Source organism: Sus scrofa, chromosome 1 (genome assembly GCF_054392235.1).
Source record: "Sus scrofa isolate SSC_HxYL_T2T_F1_AM1 chromosome 1, Sscrofa_HxYL_maternal_Yorkshire_Landrace_v2.0, whole genome shotgun sequence".
NCBI lineage: Eukaryota > Metazoa > Chordata > Mammalia > Artiodactyla > Suidae > Sus > Sus scrofa.
Genome location: NC_139383.1, coordinates 49,473,996 through 49,497,096, shown reverse-complemented (window position 1 = coordinate 49,497,096; position 23,101 = coordinate 49,473,996). Strand labels below are relative to the sequence as shown.

General features: G+C 35.6%; 1 protein-coding gene across 25 annotated transcripts in view; it reads right to left on the bottom strand.

Annotated features, from left to right (window-relative positions):
- Positions 1–23,101, bottom strand: part of ADGRB3 (adhesion G protein-coupled receptor B3) — a 732,591-nt gene that overhangs the window by 125,680 nt on the left and 583,810 nt on the right. For all 25 annotated transcript variants that reach the window (XM_021072833.2, XM_021072856.2, XM_021072841.2 and 22 more), the window contains 3 exons: positions 22,289–22,415; positions 20,558–20,661; positions 16,594–16,696 (listed from right to left, as the gene is read on the bottom strand). In XM_021072833.2, coding sequence (XP_020928492.1) covers positions 16,594–16,696; positions 20,558–20,661; positions 22,289–22,415 — 334 coding nt within the window. The remainder of the gene's footprint in view (positions 1–16,593; positions 16,697–20,557; positions 20,662–22,288; positions 22,416–23,101) is intronic.

Genomic DNA, 23,101 nt, shown 5'->3' with positions numbered 1-23,101 from the left:
GTGAGCAGTGGAAATAGGTAAACAGTATTTTGTTTATTTCAGATGGCATTTCTTTTACATTTACAATTAACAGTTAATAAAGCCAAATGAGAGGACTGCTGGAAGCAGGGGTTGCCAAGGACACAAATGGGTGCAAGATGGAACACAAAAACATTTCAGGGAAAAAATAATCAGTCCCTACTGAATAAGGAAAAATCACTCAAAAAGGTAAAGCTGAGAAAACTTTAAAAGATGTATAGCTTTAGGACTTAATGAGCAAAGAAAATGCATCACTTTTTCCTGACAGTATAGAAAGTAAAAGAAAAAATGATAATATAGAAATAGTTATGCTATATATTCCTGTTTCCATATTCCTGAAACAGCTTCACAGGGGAAAAAAAAGAAAAGGCTTTCTAATATTAAAGCACAATTTATACACAACAGGATCCTTTCTAGTATTTAGAGAAAAATAAGCACACTCATGTGAAAAAAGGACCAGGCTCTATTAATGACACATGAGCAAATGTCTTATTTTACCTTTTGAATAATATTCATTACGTTTGCATTAACAGGCAAAAAAGAGTGGCTATTTTCAGATATTTGGATGCTGAGTAATTTAAAGGAAGCCAGATAAAAGAATAATATCTATACTTAAAAAAAAAAAAAAACCTAGTCAGTGAAATTTACAACATACATGGTTTCTAGGTAGAATATTCACTAGTGGGTTTTTAAACTTGTTTTCATTCATTAGAAATGAAGTCAGAAGTGGTCTGCTTGGCATAGATTCTGTTCCTTATGGTCTTTTCTCCCCCTTAATTTGAGAAATGATTTGCTCTCTTGTAAAAAGTGTGCCAACAGCCTCTGACTTCCTGGACAGGTGCATAGATGATCACTTTCTAATTCTCTACAAATACTTTTTGGTGCCTGGTCATAAAGGGCATAAAGATACAGACCTACATGCCTAACGAAAGAGTTGTCCATGAACTTTGGATCTTACACACAATTTTGTCTCAGCTGGAAATTAACAAGCTCAAGAAATTTAAAGGAAATAAATTCATTCTGTAATTGTGTATGTTTTGATGAAACTAGATACCATTTTGGAAGGAAAATGATCCACATTTTAGAGAAAACATACTTAGGAAGTAGTCAAGCAAGAAGTCCAAAAAGAGTGAAGGATTAGAGAACAACAAAAGCAAGGAAAAATTGCTTGGAGCAGAATATTTTCCCTAGAGCAGGACATAGATCCCTCATGGACCCCTGATTCCCTTCAACTATTTCTTGAGCTAAACATGAACATGATGTTAGAGCCCAAAGAAACACTGCAGGTTTTGACACTCCTTTCTTTGCCGATGTCGTTATCCAATAGGTCAAAAAACCTTAATGATTCTATCTCATGAAGCCAATCCACACCCACTGCTACTAATTTAATAAAAATAGTTATTGAAAGCAGATACCACTTCTTTTCTAAATTAACTAGAAGAGTCAAGGCAATGCCAACAAATTAAAAAAAAATTTTTTTAATCTAGAAATTGACAGGTTGATTCTATAATTTCTTTGGATACTCAGTCTAGATTAAGCAAATCTAGACAAAGGATCTAGATTGGACAAAATAAGCTTGAAAAAGAAGAATGAAACTAGAGAACTTAGATTCTGATTTCCAGACTTGGTAGTAATTTAATTTTTTGACAGAGTACCAAAGCAATTCAATAGGGGAAGGAAAGTCCTTCCAACAGATGGTGCCAGGCAATTGGCTATCCATATGTAACAAAACTGAATTCCAGCCCCTACATCAGATCATATACAAAAATTATTTCGATATACCATATATCTACATAAAAGTTAAAGCTGCAAGGCTTATAGAAGATAATTTAGAAGAATATTTTCATGACCTGGATGAGTGAGCAAAGATATCTTATAGAATAGTCACAAAATATAAACTATGAAAGAAAAATACGATAAACTAGAATTTACAAAATTAAACATGTCTATTCAGCAAAAGATGCCATTAATAAAACACAAGGGCAAGCCACAGACTGAGAGAAAATAACACATTAAGTATATGTGAAAATATGTAAATTTATATTATATACAATACATATAACAAAATACTTGTATTTAGAATACATTATTTTAAAAGCCCCTTAAAGAGCAATAATAGACAAATAATTCAATTTAAAAAAGGAAAGATATAAACAGACACTCCCCAGCAGTGGCTATAAAATGTCCTATAAGCACAAAAAAAGGAGCTAAACCCTGTTATCTACTAGGAAAATGTAAATTTAAATGTTCCCAAGGGTATGGAACACTTGGACCTATTGTAGATTGCTGGTACAAGTATGAAATTATACAACAATTTTGGAAAACTGTTCAGCAGTTTTGTTTTGTTAGAAGTACTCTAACTTCTTTCCAACCCAGCAATTCCATTCCTAGGTATTTAACTGAGAGAAATGAAAATACATGTCCATAAAAAAGAAAAACTTTTACAGAAAATTTAAAGCAGCTTTATTCATAATAGCCAAAAACAAAAGAACAAAACTGAAAACAATGCAAGTGTCTCTCAATTGGAGAATGGATAAAAAAGACTATAGTTTAGTTCTACGAAGGAATAACACTCAGTAATATAAGAACTAACTACTAACACACACAACACTCATCTCAAAGACAACATGATAAGTGAAAAAGGTTCAAATGCAAATATAAGAACTACTAACACACACACAACAAATCATTAACTGACTCCACTTACATGAAATCCTAAAAGAGACAAAACTAAGGTATGATGACAAAAATCAACATGATGGTAGCCTCTGGGGAGAGGCTGACTAAAAGGGGACAGGGAACTTTCTAGGAGGTGGCAACATTCCCCAACTTAATCATGGTCCTGGTTACACAGGTGCATGTTGGTCAACACTCATGGCATTCATTATTCACTGTACATTTCCCTATGTATGAAGTTTACCTTAAGTAAAAGCTTATTGTGTGCCAGACCCTGTCTTAGATGTGTTCTTATTTGATCCACATAACATCCCCCCTCATGTCTAGATTACAAAACAACAGCAACAGCAACAAGAAAGGCAGAGGGTTAGACATTCCCTTTATCCATTAAGAAGGATGCCGGCTATTATGAGCCAGACACTGTGCAGGGTACTAGGTACACAGTGTAAATCAAGCAGATGATTTCCCCTCCCTTCACTGTAAAAATAAGATGACAAGTTACAATAATGGTTATGAAGAGAAAGAATGGGTTCTTTGAAAAGAGTAATGAGAAAACAATGAGAATGTCTTGGTTCAAGGGAGTGGCATTTTAGGGAAGGCCTCTGAACAGATTAGCTTTGAGCTGCAGCCACTAAGTTAACTAAGCCAGGCTAGGCATGAAAGATGTGTGTGTGTGTGTGTGTGTGTGTGTGTGTGTGTGTAAGACAAAGCCCTGGGGTAGGGAAAGAGCTTGGCCAGGACAAAGATGGGTGTTGTTGTGTGAGTGGCCTGTTGGTAACCCTTCCAGGTCAATGGGCACAAACCAGGTCTATGGTCACCTGGCTGATGTTGCACTGGATATTCCCACAGTGTTTTGAGAGGAAGGCCAGTGTGATCAGGATACAGGGAACGAGGGAAAGCAATGAATCTCAGCCGAAAGTTGGGAGACATACTCGGGTCAGGTCATGCAGGATGTGGGCCATGTTATGGGGTTTGGATTTTGTTTCAGGTGTAGTAGCAGCTTCACTTCTTTTAACTGAAGGGTTTCAAGCAGACAAGTGTCACCATCTGAGTGCAATTTAAAAAGATCACTAGGCTGATGTGTGGAGAATGGTTAAGTAACTTGACAAATGGCACAGAGCCAGTAAGTGGTGGGGCTGAAAGATCCTTCAGCATTAGAGTAAGGGAAGCATCCGGTGAGCCTGGAATGCTGAACCACCTCACAGCTCCCACAAGCTTTCCAAGGGCTTGCTCTTACACATCAGGACTGTAGCCCCAGGACACAGGCTGAGCAGAGCTGCTCAGCTAGATCACGCCCAAATACCCAACTCATAGAAACTGTGAGGAAGACCAACATGTATTTATTTTTAAGGCCACTAAATTTGGAAATAATTTATCAAGCTTTTCCTTAGGTATGCAGGATTGACTTTGTAACTTTCTTTTGGAAATTAGGAAAATATATAACTAAAGTTTCTCAACAGAGAAACAGATGCTCCTATTTTTAACAAAAAGAAACAAAAGTATCTATATGAGAAAAAAAAAGGCCAAAAAACAGGAGCTAATTTATCTTTTGTAAAAGGAATATACACCATTCTTATCCATTAGGAAAAATTACTTTAAAATAAAAGTAGATTTTAATTAACAATAAGAATGTAAAATAGACACAGGATTCATTCAAAATCCTGTATAGTCCTCATTGAGGATAGATGGATAGATAGATAGATAGACAGACAGACAGACAGACAGATAGATATATCATCTACCACAGACACAACCATAGAGATAGGTGAAAACTATGTGTACTGCAGTTTTACATAGAGCATGTTATCAGGGCCTCATCATGAATATTTGTAAATTAAAATTTATTTCAATATATAAAATTAAAAATTATATATAATTAAAAATGATCATTTTTATCATCTATTTCTACTGTTAAATCTAATGATTTCTTTTCTTATTAGAATGGAAACCTTGATCTTTGATTCAATCTGCTAGCAGGCTAGGTCAACTATAAGTATTTTAATTTACACACTTTGAATTTTATAAATCTTAAATCTCTTAGTTGAGACCTAAAGCCAATCATATGCCTACTTCATTTTTTTCAAAGCTAAAGATTTAAAACAAACTGATTAGCATCACAAAAGAAGGTAAGAGTGACGTTTAATCTTTGAACACGCTCTTTTTTTTCCTGGTAATGGGCATTAGTGTTTGTGTTTAGTTCTGAGGTTTGCTATAGCAATGCTTACAATCTAATATACATAATAATAATGCAATTTTTAGGACAGAGGCTGAGAGGTGAAAAGAGGACTCTGTCTGTGGTTGAATTCGGGGAGGAATTAGCTGGGCTCTGTCATCCCTCTTTTCTGTGTCAGATGCTAATTTTCTGCCCAATACTGTCAGACCAGAGACTTTAACAGAGGTTTTACCATTTATTACTGTACTTTAAGAAGTTTTCTTCTACAAAGAGAGCCAACTTTGTCTCATGCACTGGGCATTTGTTAGCTGTTTTTAGCTTTTTCAACTCATAAAATGCCCTGTTTGGTCGAGAATGATTTGATTCATGTTTTATTTTAATTTTGTTTATACTGCGTAGTCCTCATTGAGGACAGATAGATAGATAGTCACCATGTATGAAAAAATTCTGTGTTTAGTTCTTGCTCCAAATGAGTTCAAAGTTATTTCCCCTCCTTTTCATCTCTGCAGAAACCTTTTCAGAACCTGCCAGAGGCCTCCTATTCTAGTTCTACAGGCACAAGAGACAAAACCTTGGGTAGAGATTTCAGAACTGAAAGTCATTTTTACATAAAAGCATCAACCTAAAAATGGGCTGGCCTCAGCTGACACTTCAGTTCTTCCATTTATATGTATAATAGATGCATCTAGAAAACTCAAAGTTGTCCAAGGTTGGCCAACAATGGCCTCATGCCAAATCCAACCACATCTACGTCTTTATATCCATGGCTGCTTTTGAGCTTTTGAGCTATAACAGCTATACTAAGTAGCTGGAATATGGCTATATAGGCCACAAAGCCTAAAATATTTACTATATGGCCTTTACTCCCCAACTTTCTAACCCCTGAATTAGATTCTGAAGTATTTACAAATGGAGTTCTCTACTTTACTCCTTGCCCCACTCCAACTCAAACTAAGACAAACTTTGCCTTGGTCAAACGATCTTCTAATGACAACATAAATTTTATTTTCTTCATCCTATCTTCAAACCTACAGACATAGAGCCAAAAAGTTAGCATAATGGGCTATTGAAAACACTATTATAATGTAATCTCAAGGGACTTTCATTTTTGTGAGAATGTCTGTGATTTAAAATATTTCACTTTATGTGACTTTCTAGGACTTCAGTAGTTTACAGTGTATTCAGAATTCTCATAAACATGATCAGTTATAATCATACAACTAGGTTCACTCATTGACACACTTCTGACCAGCTCACACTATGTACTGAGAAGAGGGAGAGTGAAAAAAAAACATACATAGGAAGAAATATGTCATTTCTCTACTGATTTGATTCTAGGGGAGGAAAACAGACAACTTTCTTCAACCTTTCTATAATACTCCTGGAGAATCATTCCACCTCTCAAATTCTCTGTCAGATATCCCTGCATCAAGATAAAATCTGACTTACGACCATCATCAAAAAAAACCACAAATAACAAGCAATGGTAAGGGTGTGGAGAAAGGAGAAACCCAGTACACTGTAGGTGGGAATGTAAATTGGTGCAGCTACTGCAGAAAAGCAGAAATTTCTCAAAAACTAAAAACAGAAGTACTTATGATCCAGCAATTATACTGCTAGGTATCTAGCCAAAGAAAATGAAAATAAGCACCCCAGTTTTCATAGCAGCTTATTTACAATAGCCAAGATAGAGAAGCAACCTAAGTGCCCATTGACGGATGAATGGATAAAGACAATATGATACATGTATACAATGGAATACTACTCCGCCATAAAGGAGAATGAAGTTTTGTCATATGTAGCATCACATATGAACTTGGAAGGTATTACGCTAAGTGAAATAAGTCAGACAGAGAAAGACAAATACTATATGCCATCACTTATATGTGGGTTCAAAAAAAGAAAAATAAAACAAATGACTACAACAAAACAAAAACAGAATCACAGATGTAGAAAACAAAGTAGTGCTTACCAGTGGAGAGAGGGAAGGGGGAGGAGAGGAATAGGGATAGGGAATTTAAAGGTACAAACTACATTGTATAAAATAAATAAGCTACAAGGATATACTGTACAACACGAGGAATAGAGCCAATGTTTTATAATAACTATAAATGAAGTATAACCTTTAAAAATTGTGAATCACTATGTTGTACACCTGAAACTTTTAGAATATTGTACATGAACTATACCTCAATTAAAAAATCTAAGTAATCCCTCAAAAAGAGTGACATCAGCAGCCATGACACTATAAGCTGCACCCATGTTTTACAAAATATTTTGGCTCTCTAGGAAAGAGGACCCTGTAAAAAGTGAAACCAAGTCACTTGTAAGATTTATGGAGAACTATTTACAATGTCTTCCCACTTTCCTGTCATGTTCTAATCACTGTACAATTTCCCATTGCTTATTGTAAATCATATGGTTTATAAGCTAACAAGGTTAGACTCAGAATGTCAGGGAGCCCTCAAATTATTTGTGACAAATAGGAAGAGTCTTGCATCTAGGTAAAGTTCTATCCTGGTTCTAGAATATTGAAAGACTATACGACCCAGTATTATCAGACACAATATAGCACTTCCCTCAAAAAAACTCTAAGACCTATTAAAAAAATTCAAAATTGAAAAAAAAAGCTAAAATCTCATCAAATAAAGGTCTCAAGAATATTCCATAAATTCTGGCTGTTTTCCTCAACTCCCTTCTCTCATCATAAAATAACAACCATAACACAAAAATTGACCTGGGCTGAAATTATTCCAAACAGAGCCTGCACTGTACAAGTGGATTTACTGCTGTAATATTATCCCTCCTTTAATAGATAGAGCCATAACTTCATTCATTCAACATTTATTGATTTTGTACCATGGGAAAAAAATAAGTACTAATATTAGTGGTTTTAAAACTTAAAAACAGAAAGAAAAGAAAAGAAAACAAAACAAAACACCATGCTGAAGAATCACAGTAAGTGGGCAAGATTGGTTAGCAAATGAACATTTATAGAATAAAGTTATTGGTACTAAAATTAGAGGTATATACCACATGCTATGCAGATGTTGGAGGGCTTCATAAAGATGATTTGCATAAGCCAACTTACAAAGAGTGGTAGGAGTTTATCAGGAAAGGTAAAAAAAGTAAGTCGAGAGACAAGGGTAGGTCCAGCACGCATGGGCTAGCATGCTCTGGAAAGCACAGACAGGGAACCCAGGAGGAAGCAGAAGACCCCCTGGAGGCTACCTCAATCTGGACAGACAGGAGGAGGACAGGAGTAGTTTTTATTTGGCTGCACCCATGGCATGTAGAAGTTCCCTAGCCAGAGAACCTGTACCACAGCAGTAACCAGAGCCATAATACTGGCCTTTTTTTTTTTTTTTTTTTTAATGAGCCATTTTTTTTCCCCAAAAAGCAGTAAAAATGCCAGATCCTTAACCCACTGAGCTACCAGTGAACTCTGAGAGAGGAGTATTTTTATAATCACCAAGAGTGTGATTTTATGTCCCACAAAGTCAATTTATACACTAGCGGCAGCCCTGGATATGGGTTATGTTCAGAACATGCAGTTAATCTCATGAACTCTACAGACCCATTGCATAGTTAGAAGCAGGAGAACAACTTAATCAAGTGGGTGTTTTTTTCTTTAAGATCTTTTGCACAGTAATAGGGCTAATGCAAACAAAGGCTAAATAACATTGGAAGAATACTATGGTCCTCCAATGAGAAATCCTGAAGGCCAAGTCTAAAGTGGGTGGTAGGGATAGAGACTAGAGATTGGCCAAATCAAGGAGTCCCTGAGTCACCAGGAGGACACTTCTATGCAACTGTCTGAGGATGAATGAACAGAAAGTAGTCAGAGTAAGCCTGATACTTTCCAAAGCAACTCCTAGCACACAAGTCTCTTCTTTGAAGGAATGCTTGTTTTTCAGGAGTTTTGCCCAGCTTTGGAGACTGACCTAAGAACACACTCTGAAAGTCCAAACTGGCTTCTTTGTCCCTCAAGGTTATGTGGCTCCTAGTATTGCAGCCAGGGCAGTCACTCCAAATCATGCCACTTTCATCTCCTTTGCTTATTTCAAACCCATTCTTCATATTGATCTGTTCGCCTCTGTTTAGGTTGACTTCCATAATGTGAGCTTTGGCTCCTACCACACAAAGTTGGAAATGTACAGTCTGGGGACAAGAGGGTCAAAGAGTGCCTCCCATTATACTGCTTCGCATTTTGTGAGCCCTGAACCAAGAGGACACAGTAATGTTCACTGTCAGGAGCCTGGGGAAATCAAGAAACTAACCTACCATTCTGCCTCCTGGTTTGATGAAGGTTTTCAGGAATCCAAAAGGACCCTGGCAGAATTAGCAAGGTACTTCAAAATGGTCTCAAATGAATCACACATAAGCTTATTACATCTAAATCCCTTTACAAACATCCACAGCAAGTCAATAAATGAGACTTTAATAAATCTAAATAGGAAGCTTTAGCTTTAGTCCTTGGGATCACACACACATTTGAGACAAAATAGACACATATTTGGGACACTATTGGCAGAATGTGACTTCTATGGGAGAAAGTGTGAATAAGCACATTTCTTAGATGGTTAAGAACATTTTACATGACTTGCTAAGTGAGAAGATTCACATTTGTTGGGTTTCTGAGTCTCTTTAACTAAAACCCAGGAACCACATTGCCTTTAAAGCATGCCATCAATCACATCTAGCTGAAACCAGGTCCCAGGAAAATGATCTTTATCACCCTGTTGGCTTGAATTCTATCTAGAGTGGGGAACCCTAATCCTTGTAAAACTAAGTACCACTATTAGTTCCATAAGCTTAAATGATGAATTCAAATAAATTCACTTACCCATTCACTTGATAAAGATTTATTTTATGTTGGCAATGCTGGCAATGAATTTAAGAATGAATACAATCTAGCCCTGCCCCAAGAAGTGTATCATCTCATTGGAAATAGATAATATAATATATAAGACAGGGATTTTGCTCCAGGGTTCACAGAGCCTCAAAACTGGTGAACCAAAGTGTGGAGGATGGATGAGGGATTCCTACAGGGAGAAGGGACTGAGAAAAGTATGGGAGGATAAGCACGTGCCAGATAAAGATGTTTGGGAAACCAAGTGGGATGCGGGGGAGTAACAGTGCTCCAGGCTGGAGGGGAGTGAGAAACAAGCAACCACCATGATTTGGACCACCTATGAGCAGTTTCATGTTGCTGGTGTGATAAAACAAAAGTCAGCTATAGCGAACAAAAATGGAGAGGTCAACACAGGTCACATTTGAGGTTTTCTCAAGTTTTAGAAGCTAAAACTTATTCCTGAGTCCCAATATATTAGTCCAAGAAAATCAGTGAATAGAAACCTTCGTAGATAAAGAAAACATTTTTCAACACCTGTGTCTGAGCACAGTTTGAAATTCACTTCTATGGGAGGTGAGACAACAATAAACATTTTCTCAGGGAAGTGAAGTGGTCAGATTTGAACTTACCTTCCTCACTTGAGCTACAAGGTAGAGAGTAGGACTAATGATGCTGGAAGCAGTAGACTAGTGAAGGCAATTCATACCTTACCGAGGCCAAAAGCTGGATTTGAAAAATATGTGAGGGTACCACTGGCCCAGGGGTATGACTGACATGAGGGGGAAGGAGGTATCAAGGATAACTCTTAGAGCTCCAGCTTATATAATTCCATTGGGAAGTATAGAAAATACACACAAATTATACACGATGTGTTTGAGTGTGGGGCGTGGACACAAATGGGGAATTTAGAGGTGAGCACAAAGTTGCACCTGAGGAAATCTGAAGCTCAGGGAGAAGTTCAGAATCAGATGTGAGTCAAAATTATCAACGTCGCCTTGGTCACACAACTGTTTGAGGAGTGCTCACAAAGTGTTTCATATGTACCCTGTGTCACCTTGACAACGACAACGTCAGGGTCTAGAGAGGCTGAGTATCTGGTTCAAGGTAGTACACCTCGGAAACAGGAGTCCATCTGGCTTAAAATGTCTGCTCTTCACCTTCACCATCAAGACAGGGGTGTCTCCAGGGAAGTCTGGAGAATGTCGACTCTTAAGAGGAGGGCAGACTCAGAGGGTATTGGGATGGACAAAATGGGTGTCTGGAAACACAGATTTACTATTTCTTTCTCAGAAGCTGAACACATAAATGTTCAGAGCCCAGGCATGTATGTGCACATGTGAAGAATCTAGGTCTCTGGCAAAAGAAAGTTGTGGAAGAAAGAGGTGAATTAGAGTTTCACCCAATTAAAGTATACAAATTCAAGATTTTATCTTTAAATTCTGACAATAGAGTAACATCTTCCATTCGAATGACCACAGCCTTCTAGTTTGGCCTACCTTTGCTAATTATCTCTACACCAACTACATAACAAACATATAACAATGTTTGATAAAGAATAAATTAGTGCCAGATGAAGTAAGGAATCTTTGTAGAGCATGTGACTTTTAAAAAGTGCTCTAATGGAGAAAGTTTTTGTACTTTCTGCATGAGTGAATTAAAAGACGTAGCCTATTATGTAATCCAATGATCCATACATAAAGAACTATGAGGGAAGTTCCTTCTAACTAGTGATATAGAAATATTTGTACATCTAAGTAATTCGGGAAGTTTCCCTGGATCTGTTAATGAAGACTTTTTTAGGTGTACTGAGACTAAAATTTGCCCTCTCACATTTGACTATTGTTTTTCAAAAAAGAATGTCTATTCAGGATGTCTGTTTATTTTATATCACTTAGGTATCCTCAGTATGATACTCTCTATGTGGCAGTTAGTTTACCCTTTAATCCTAGGAGCTGTGTGGGAACGTGCAGAGCAAGGTGGTCAGCTGGATTTGTATTTGAAAGGGCCCTACTCCAGGGTCTTACAGAGGAGATTTAGGTAGATCTATCCTCAGTCAACACTTTGACTGTTATCCAGTGAATACAAAAGATTGATCTTTATTGATGAACTAATGTCTAGATAGTTATTATGGTGGATGTATTAACGTGTTCCTTTGGCGAAAATAAAGGCAACGAGGATATGCAGATGAGCTGATACAGTTAACCACTTCTTACTCTAAATGGACTGCATGAAGACTCCTTTGAAGCCTATATCCTGTACCTCTTAGAGATGAAGCACATAGTTTTATCCCCAATCATTTTGTGTCCAGACATTGGATTAGGAGGATTTCTGATTGAAAGATGCTGCCATAAGAGCACAGAAGCCTGCTTCTAGGTTGTTACTATGTCAAACTTAAGTGATTGCTGCATGCAAGGTGTGGTTAAAGTATCTGAAATGACAGAGACGCAGGGACTCATTGAGTTTACAGAATATGTTTTGCTCTTGATTTGCTAATAAATGTTTATTTATCTGTCTGATTGAATCTAGACTTGGCTTGCTTTCATTTTAGCCTGGTAGTGAGGTTGGGGGGAGAAGCTTTCTCTCAGCATTTTCTTGAGTGGCCACCATTACCTAACCAAAACCAAAAATCAAAAACAAAAAACAACTGTTTTGCCAAATTTAGCTTCCATTAGTTAAAAAGAATGTTATGAAATATTTAGTATGATAAGACATATTAAACATATGATTTGATAAATCATATCAGAGTGTTTTAGAAAGAGGTAGATACACATTTTTGTGATGAAGAAAACCATTCTCTGAATATGTCTGTTTCCAAAATAACCTTTACTTTCTGCAAAATAGTAGGTCTAAAATAGTCTACATGCCTCAAGGGAAAAAAAAAAAAAACATTGGCATACTTTAAGGTACAAAGGAAACTCTAAAAATAAACAACATTCAAGTGATAAATGAGCATCCTGGTTGAAATTTAAAATGCACAGAGAAATCAAAGGGCAATGACACTTTATGAGATATCTTGAAATATAATGGAGTTATAATTACATTTTACAGCTGCATTTTAAGAAGAGATATAAGAAATTGCATTTGACTCTATCTGCTGCCAGCAACTGAATCTAAAGTTCAAAGATTTGAATACATCATATTTTAAACAATGGATTATTTCAACTGTTTCTATCCTAACTCAAGGAAGAAAAACTCCGTAGTGAGATAATTGAATCAATTATTCAACAAACAATTTAGAGAAAGACCCCAGTCGGACACTTCAAAACTATTCTGGACATCAGCATCAAATACGCATTTTCACACAAACTAGCCATGACAGCTCTCGGAGGCAGTACCAAAGAACCGGTTCAAGAAGCTCTCAGGTGTTTCCGTTTTTCCAAGTAAGGAATGCTAAAGCATCAATCAAAACTTACCAGGGAAGTCAAAGGTAGGAATTTAATCAATTACAAACTGCCCACAATAGTGCTAAGATCCTACATAGAACCTAAACAATTACTGTAGCCACTAATTGTATTTTACTTTTTAAAAGTACTGCCCTGGAGTTTATATAGAACATAAGTTTATACAGATAATACACTTTGCATTTTTCTTTTTTTGAAAAATCATTAATCTCAAATACAGTAAAGTATGGCTTTTCACATACTGCTATTTCACATTTAAAATGAAGTAAGTTCAATTTAATTGAATTCAGCACATTTATCATAATAAAATATATGATTATTTCCCCTGGAAACCTGATATTTAAGAGTGACTGAGAATATAATCTTAGTGTTTTGCGTTTTTTTCTCCAAGTCACTCCAAAGTGAATTGTCCTAGGCTTGCAAGATCATCTACTCAGAGCCAGTCAAGCAAAATTAACATAGTGTGAGAGAAAACCAACAATTTCTCATTTTCTTCATCATCACCACCACCTCCCACCCAGCCCTCCCCACAAGCATCCATTGTAGCAGAAGAAATTAGCACAGTCTATCTAGAATAGAATCACTAGGATTCCAAAACCATATGGAATATATCCTGCAGAAACAAAACTACGCTGACCTTTTATTTTATTATTTTTTTAACTAAGCCCATGCTAGCCATTCTTCATAATTAGAAAAGTAAAATTAGACTTATCTTGCCTTTTGATATTCATATTATTTGCAGATATCAAAAAGACATTTAAAAAAAAACAATAAAAAAACAAAAACAGGACATTGAGAGCCTGGGAAAGCCAAGATGGGCAAACAGAATGTAATTTCTCAAGACTATTTAGGAGTTCCTGTCATGGCTCATTGGAAACAAATCTGACTAGTATCCATGAGGACGCAGGTTTAACCCCTGGCCTTGCTCAGTGGGTTAAGGAACCGGCATTGCCGTTTTGTGGTGTAGGTCACAAACAGGGATCTGATCTGGCACTGCTGTGACTGTAGTGTAGACCATCAGCTACAGCTCCAATTCAACCCCTAGACTGGGAACCTCCACACGCTGCAGGTGCGGCCCTAAAAAGACAAAAAAAAAAAAAAAAGACCATTTAAATTTCTAGGTATTATTACCATTTAGATTTACACAATGTAGTAGTCACTTGGTTTATGTAGCCACTGAGCACCTGAGATGCAGCTGGCCCAAACTGAGATACATTTTAAGTATAAAATACACATCAGATTCTGAAGACTTAATAAAGATTATAAATATTGTATTAACATGTTATAAATTACTTGTATGTGAAAATAGTCATCTTTTGAATATATTGAGTTAAATATATTATTAAAATTGATTTAGCTTGTTTCATTGTACCTATTTTAATGTGACTACTAAAATATCACTGTTACATACATAGTTTGCATTTGTTGCTTATTTCTACTGGACAGCAGTGATATAGACAATAACCAGTACAATATGTAGTAAAAACCATGTAGAAAATTCTACTATTCAACCACTTGATTCAGAACTTGTAAAAACTTTGCCACACAGCATAGAACAGCTTTTAAAGCATATTTCCCACTGAAGATCATGGCATTTTCCATATTCTAATGAGGGGCATAACTCAAGAGTGTTTGGAGAGTGAAAAATGACTGAAAGGGTAGGATTTGGTGGGGAAAAACAACAACAACAAGAGCGAACATTAAAATTATCAGCTCAAGCTAACTCTAGCCTGACTTTTTCTGGCTCCCAAATCCAATAAATGATTCCACTTCAGAGGCAAACTCTCCTGTTCTGCATTGAGGTTCAAGGATGAACAGTAAAAGAATTGTGACCAGGTATGAACAAGTGAAGAAGCATTTCTAAGGGATCTGTGGCTCGGCCCAGTGAACAGCCAGGAGCGGGTGAGATGAGTGATAACTCACTCCCCAGGGCTCAGGGCCATCTTCCCTCCATCCCCACCCCTCTGCTCTCACTGCCTCCTCCCTTCTTCCCTTCCCCAGTGTGCTTGTGCCCACCCTCCTTTCCCCTCTGCTGGTTAACTTTGCACATGTCTTCCTCCTCTCCAATTCCAACTGCATCTCCCTTACTTTGGTCTTTCTCCTTTCTTCCTCTGACTTTTCTCTTCCCATGTATTTCTTTTAAAATTTATGTTAAATAGTCATTAGGTGGACTTGAAATATATTTTAATTGACTTTACATTCTCTCACCTTTCTATTTTTTTTTTTTAAGAAGAAAAGACATGGGAAAGAAATGGGGAAAAAAACTTAAACATTCAGATATCTGAAAGAGCTTTTTACTTCTACAGGACCTCTTAATATTTTTTTGTTTTTGTTTTCAGCTTTCAGGGTTAGTGAATTTCCTCTTGCCCTCCACTGGGTCCCTGCAGCTCAGGGTGATAAAGAGTCAAGACCAAGATGAAATCTTTATCAGAATCACCTAGGCAGTTTCTCAGGCTCCTCCAGACCCAAATCAGATTCTTTGGGTGAGAATCAGTAATCTTAGGAGTTACAAATTTGCAAAATAAGCAGATTATCTCTAATCATTGATATTGATGTGTGTCCTACAAGTATCTAATACATCAAAAGAACTTATTGAAAAGTGCATCAAATGTTTCTAAAATGACAGCTTATAGGGAAAAGTTTAAATTATTAACTTTGGTATTTAAAAATTTTTTTAAAAAATTAAGAAATGTATAGGCCCAAATTGATCGACAAATATATCAAAGCATTGTTTAATAGAATTCCCTTGAGGTTGGGATAAGTTAATTTAAGATTTCCATTATGGGTTTGTTGGAATGTATTTCAGAATCACTTAGTAAAGAGACTGATAGTCTTTTCTCAAAAAACATGGTCATACAACTCAAGTCAGGCATATAAATCAACCTATGTTTTTACATTCTGCTGAAAGCAGTTATGCAGTTAAAGAACTGCAGTCCTGTTTAAGTATCAAAATACTTTTTGGTTAAGAAAAACTTTTTGAAAGACATAAAAGCTAGAGTTGCTTATATCTAATATTCTCCTCAATTTTTGCCTAAAAAAAGTTTTTTTGGTGGATTTTCAAGAGCTATGTTACACTTGTTAGTAATTTATAGTTGAATTTCAGGAATCAGCATGATAATAAATTAGACCAAAACACAGGAAATCCTATTAAAATTAGGATAATAAATTAAAACATGCTTTTGATGTTCCAAGGCTTTGAACTCATAGACCTTTGATATAATGTTTAAAAAACACATATTTTTACTATTATAAACAGCCTCTCAATCCCCAAGAAATTAAGCCAAGGGAATGTATTTCCAAACTGGAATAACCAATACATTTACTCAGAAACAAAAACAACATTTTTATTTTAAAAATAATTTGTCAAAAGTTCCCCATTTTATCAAGAATAAATGTTTAGATTATCAATAACCAAACTTTATGTCACAACATAAACACACAATGATAAGCAGAATAATCACCAGTCATACCTTATTATGTGTCTGAGTCTGTCCAACCAGTATGAGGATGTTGGATGAGATGATAGACAGGCAGAAGTTAATTAGAATTATGGACCTCTCAGAGCGTATGTACCTAGCCAGAAAAAGAAAGAGTGTCCAACTTTAAAATTCAATGGAAAGATGAGAAATTCTCTATTATGCAAATTGATGGACTTCATCCAGAAAAAGATGCACCAAAATGCAGCCTTCACATGCAAAAAAACATAAAAAAAACCAGTTGTTTTTAAGAAAGAGAATTTTAGGAATCAGTATTTAATAAATTAGACCTTAGAGACCCAATTTTAGAGTGACTTATGATGTCCAAGAGGCTTTTAATTTTTTTTTTCTTTAGACATTAGTGTGGATAGGACAACATGGCATTTCTGGACAGAGCCTAAGTTGCATACGTTATCACTATAATTTTTTTTACTAGAAATATAAAATTTCTTAGAAATATGTATGTATAAGTTAATTATTATCATATACATCAACCAGTAGAAACTCTGAGAACCAAAGAGAAAAATCCCACACAGATTATGAAGTAATCCCATTGTTCACAAAGTGATGCCACTACTTTCAAGAAACCATGAACATTTTCATCCACCACTTCATTTGCTCAAGTATTTTTATGTAGTTAGGCTGTTATTCTTTATATTTTTCTTTTCCTGAATAATTGTTTCAAAACAAGAAAAATGAAAATGAATCTTTCTTGCTAAAAACTAATCCAATCCACAAATGATAATTCACCATTAGGCTAGAAAATTACTTTGCATCTGCCATATTTTACCCTTACGAAGAAGTGTTTATATACAGTCTGTCATATAATTTTTAAGTGCGTCAAGAATGTAAGCCATGGAGAAAACTGCTCAGAATCAAATGCTCTACCAGCTGTTTACCCTAAAAGGGTAACAGCTATTTTGCTTTACTGTACCCTGTGCTAAATCACTAAGTGAGAGTAACAAAAAGACATATTTGTTCTTGCTGTGTATTTGAGACTGTTCAATTTGTATTAGAACACAGAATCACTGTCCACAGCAGGTGTAGGCTTTCCTGTGCAGTGTTACATAGGAGTGCCAGAGATCTGGAGGTACTCTTTGAAAGGTAAAATTTAGCCAAGTTCTTTCTCTCTGTCTTTGAGAAATATTTAGGCAAAGGTCCCACATTTCAGCACATATTTCAGAAAAGAAAGCCAAACAAAAACAAGAATAACAATAAAATATAATAAGCATTTTTAATATAAAATAAACTTCCTTTCTCCAATAAGAAAACCAAACAGAAAGAACCTAGGTTGACTCTCAATACAAAATGGCCTCAAAAGTTGCTTAATCTTGTCCCTGCATCATCAGTATCTAAAAACATAACAAACCACACATTAGGATGCTGAAAATATCAAATATTAAGCTGTTTCTTTTTTTGTGGGTGGGGGCTGTATTTATAAAAAATTTAAAGGCTGTAAAAAATTGACCCTTTATGTGATGTTAAAGGTTTCCATGGCAGCATGAATACACAGAGGACATTATTAAAAGGCTTTCATTGATATTATTTGCTCTGTAAATAGAAAAATCATGGAAATGAAGACCTAGACTGATCACCATGAAGAGTATTTAGATGTTTCCATTTTCACTAATATTGTGATATTATTATCAAAATTGCTACAAAATATCTTAGCTTTCAAAACTTTTTAAAACTGTGTTTGATGTTTTAAATGAAATTTATGAGTGCACCATTTCAATACACTGATCAAAAGGACATGGTCAGCTATTCTTTGATGTAAAAATGTAACTCAACAGAATATATCTGTAGATGGAGGGAACATAATAGTGGATTCATTTTTGATAGACATTTCTAATGAGTTACATGGATCACTAACAAATTCCAAAATAGTAAAATTATTCTGATGGTCACACATTTTAAAAATCATTAGAAAATCAAAAACTAACCCTTTTAATTAGAAAAAAGGGTAGTAGGATCCTGATATGAGTATTATAATACAGTAATGTCACACAGTCAATTTAATGTTTACGAAATGGATTGAATTTGTAATGCCATTACGATTCACTTGATTGTGAATCTTGAGACTTCTATCAAATTATTGATTCTACTTCAATTCCTCTACCTATAGACAATGAGTTGATAGCCACTAACTACTAGGAATTTGAATTTCTGTCCCTTGCTACTGTCTTCTGTACTTCTCAGTTTCATGTCAAGTGTGGATAGATCTTTTTAGGTGCTAATTCCTAGAAAACTACTGCAATAGGTGATTTTCCAGATTAAAGAAAACTTCCTCATGGACTAATTAATCCTGTACTTCTTTGATAAACTTTATATCAAAGAAGTTATACTAGCAGTGTTTGTGCAAGTGTGAGCCATATGTATTGAGGGATGATGAGAAGGGGGAGTTGGTGGCTGAATCCTAAGTACTGAGAAATTGAACTTAGCTCTAAACACTTCAGTGAGTATGAATTATGATGCTACTGATGAATCGTGATGCTACATAGTATCCTGGCAAATAAACACTGCCTCATTTCCTGAGATGTAATATCCAGGCAGTTGTGGGAGAGAAAGTCTTCATCCCAGCTTTTGTCTATCTTGTTCTTAGATGACCAGGAGAATGCCTGCTTGACTGAGCTCTGAACCCTGGATTCTACTGTCTACAATGCCCTGCCAAGACCAAGCATTTGTTTCATTTCATAGAAATGGCCATATATTATCAGATTGTATCACTTGGCATTTCACTACCAGAAACTCCTTCACAGTAAGGCAGAATCTCTATTACATACCTGAGCCAATGGACCAAGCAAGAATGTATATCTATTTTATTTTTGTATGAAGCATGAACATTTTAATATCTTTGACAATATAATATCTTGGACAATTTATTTGTGTCTCCAAAAGAGTAAAAAATATAATGGAGAACAATGATTTTTTTTTAGAAAAAAAGGATGTTAAATCAAATGACTTTCCTTATTAAATTGTAATTAACTTTTCAATTGAATTGTTTTTTATCTTAAGCAAAAGATAAGTAAAATACTAGGACTGGCTACCTTTGCAAACTTAATATTTCAAGTATTCATAAATAATAAGCAGTTATCTATTTGCTATATAATTGTTTTTAGAACATTTAAAATAAAATAGATATAAAAACATTTAATATTTAAAAATTTATTGGGAGGCTTGGTTATGTACTAGTTATCAATATGCCAGTAGACATAATAAACTTCACAGGTCTAATTCTTATTAATAGAGTAAGAACACATCTTAGAGAGATACTAAATTTTATATAATATCAAGCAATGCAATTTCAAATATTAAAGAACAGTACTTTTCAATCACTTCCCCCTTGTTTATGGTTTTTTTCTGACTTCTTTTAATCAATTTGTCAAAAACTGACTTATTGGAAATGTTTAGCCAAGATGCTTTTTCAAGAGCTTTATGGTCTTGTGTTAATGCGTGAATCTTATAGAAGATTTTATTCCTTGTCTAGGACACACTGAAAGCATGTGCTTTGAACTTAAGAATTTGGAGACCATATTTCTATAACAGAGAAATTAACTTGACTGTACCAATTAAATTCTCAAGCTCAGTAGCAATTGGGATAAATAGGAACTACACAGAAACTGAACTTGAAGTGTTAAGAGGACAATGCTTGGGGGGTAAGCAACTTGTTGAAAACTATCATCATTTCAATTGGGAAAAAAAGTGTGTGTGTGTGTGTGTGTGTGTATTGTTTATTTTCTCATCATAGGAAGATACAGACAAGAAAATTAAGTAAAACACTTATTTAGTGTTACTGAGCTCATTGATTATAGTTCAATCATAACAATTACAACTCTGTTTTAGAAGTACTTCTTTCAGTAAATTAAGAAAATATGAGACATATAATAGTTACCATATTCCTTGATTTAATGCTGAATAACAGAGCATTCAATTTCGAGTGCATTAATTGATTACATACCTCCATAATGCTGCATAGACAACTGCTAGGGTGATCAAGGCCAAGCAAGAAAGGCCGCTGCCTACGATTAGAGTAACTGAAGGTGTACTAGAGGATTCCATGATCTGTAAATGAAACAAAAGAAGCAGAGAGAGAGAGAGAGAGAGAGAGAGAGAGAGAGAGAGAATTTTTTAAATAAATTAAAATAACTTCTAAACTTAACTAAACTATCCTAACACTCAAAATTAGCCAATATAGTTGTTATAGTAACCAGATAATTACCCAGTAACCACTCTGTTCACATATTCTCAATCTCTAAAGTGACTAATTCTAGCTACCCCCTCTTTCCCACTGTGAAATAATGAAGGCCTAAAGAGTTTTCAGTGCTTGACTGTGGCATATACCCACTGATGTCTTTCTAAAATAAATAATTGAAACTACAACTTAGTCAACATTAATATGTTAAGTTTTCTCCAGCTGAAATTTGAAGCAATTATTGTTTTTCTTCATCTAACTACAGTTATTTCATAAAATGTATTTTGATGAAATTTACTTTGATCCTCCCATTTATAACCCACTGGTTATCCAAATCTGGTACCTAGATATGGAAAAATTTTCAAACTTTCTGACTTTTGACAACTTTGTTCTAAGTCAAGTATTCTCTCATTTAATTTCACTAGCTTGGCCTATAAGAATGGAGAAAAAAATCAAATTTCAAATGTAAGACCTTAGACTATATTTTGTGATTTTTTTTTCTGCGAACAAAATATATAGAGATAATTTTCACAATGTCAGTATCAGTCTCTAAATACATGACCTTGAAAAATAAGACTTATATCTTTTAAAACATATATAAAGATTACAAGCAGTGACTGATTTGAGAAATTTCTTTATTCAGAGAATAACATGATACTAACTAGTAAAATCTGTTGTTTTCCATATTTTTAATATTGGAAGTTTAGAGAAATACACTTTAAGATCGAGTATGTTCCAAATCTTAGATATGCACAATAAATTGTATTAGGTATTTTTTGTCATCAAAATAAGTAAGAAGAGTGATGTGTATTTAGGCCAGATTTGGACAGAAAGTCACATTTATCTTAGTAATTATTTTCCAGCATCTCAATTTTTAAAATAATTTTCAAAATACATTTGATATGGGTATTATTTTTCATTTAGACAGTTTATAGAGCTGTCTGTTTCAGAAAATAGTTTGACAAATCTATACACTTCTAAGGAATGATTTTACAGTTTCTGGCAGTCCATGCTTCCATAAAACTTCATTTAATTTTTCAAAAATAAATATTCAAGGACATCCCAAAAAACGTGTACTGAAAATATCCAATGCAGATATGCAATATGTTTGGCTATAGTGTCTGGGGTCTTCATTCTACCACCAGCAGTATCCTCACAAATTCCCCAGAACAGCTTTTGAGTTCTAAAATAAAGGTTAAGTTGACAATTATTTTTATTTCAAAGTTTGCAGCATATTAGCAATATGATTGGAGTACATCCTCAAAACTATACTGCAGAAATTTCAAGTTAGAAGACATAAAATTGAGTAGAATTTAGTTATAGCACACCAACTAGAATTCATTTCACCAAGCTTCTGTAGCTAAGGAGAAGACGAACCCAATTTTGCCATCCTGCAACATTTTCCATTTCCCCATTTAAAATGCAGTTCCCTGGAGAAACACTCTCCACAATGTCCCTGCCTTTGCATTAAAGCCGTGTTTTCCCTTTGTTACTTACTATTTCTCTAGGTTGCTGAGCCAAAATGGCGAAGGTAGAGAGACGATCACATAAGCATTTCGTATGGGATGCATCGGTAAGCACAGTTTTACATCCCTGGGTGGACCACGTTCCCAAAGACTCGTTCCTGCAAAGGGTGTGGGGGGGAGATCGGGATAAATACGCCTGACGGCCAAATCCGTAAAGAAGAAAATGCAGTAGTTTAATTGAGAGAATCCTCTACTGTAATTCCCATACAGGAGGAAAAAAAAAAAAAATCTACTTGTTGTTGAACAGGACGTAATTTAGATGCATCTCCAGTAATGCAAAGCGAGAGTGTTTGGAGAAAGCAGGCAGGCGGCGGTGCGGCGTGCAGAGAGCTGTCCAGCGCCGGAGGTGCTGAAACCGGGACTAGCTCTGTCCAGCCCTCTGCGAGGAACGGCGGCGGCGGCGGCGGCACGAGCAGCCGCCAGAGCGTTGGCAGCCACTTCCTATGTTCATCGGATCATTTCAAACACTCAAGAGTGTAAAGAGGCTTTTCACATTTCATACCAGCTCTGATTCCCGTCCCGTATTTTTGGATCTGAATGCTGGCTTTTAAAATGAGGATTTCTCTGAAAAGCCTGCCTAAAACGTTAGATAGCTTGTGTTGGGTGATAGAATCTTCTTCGCTGCTGGTTAGGGATTTTTCCTCCCTTTGGAATTAGCTGCTGTGAAAATTTCACCCTGGAAATGGGAAGCAGCAGCAGCGGCATCAGCTGGTTCCGACTTTCATTGCCTTTCCCTGGTATCCAGGGGAGGGGTGGGTTTCAGATATGAGCTTCCCACTCCATA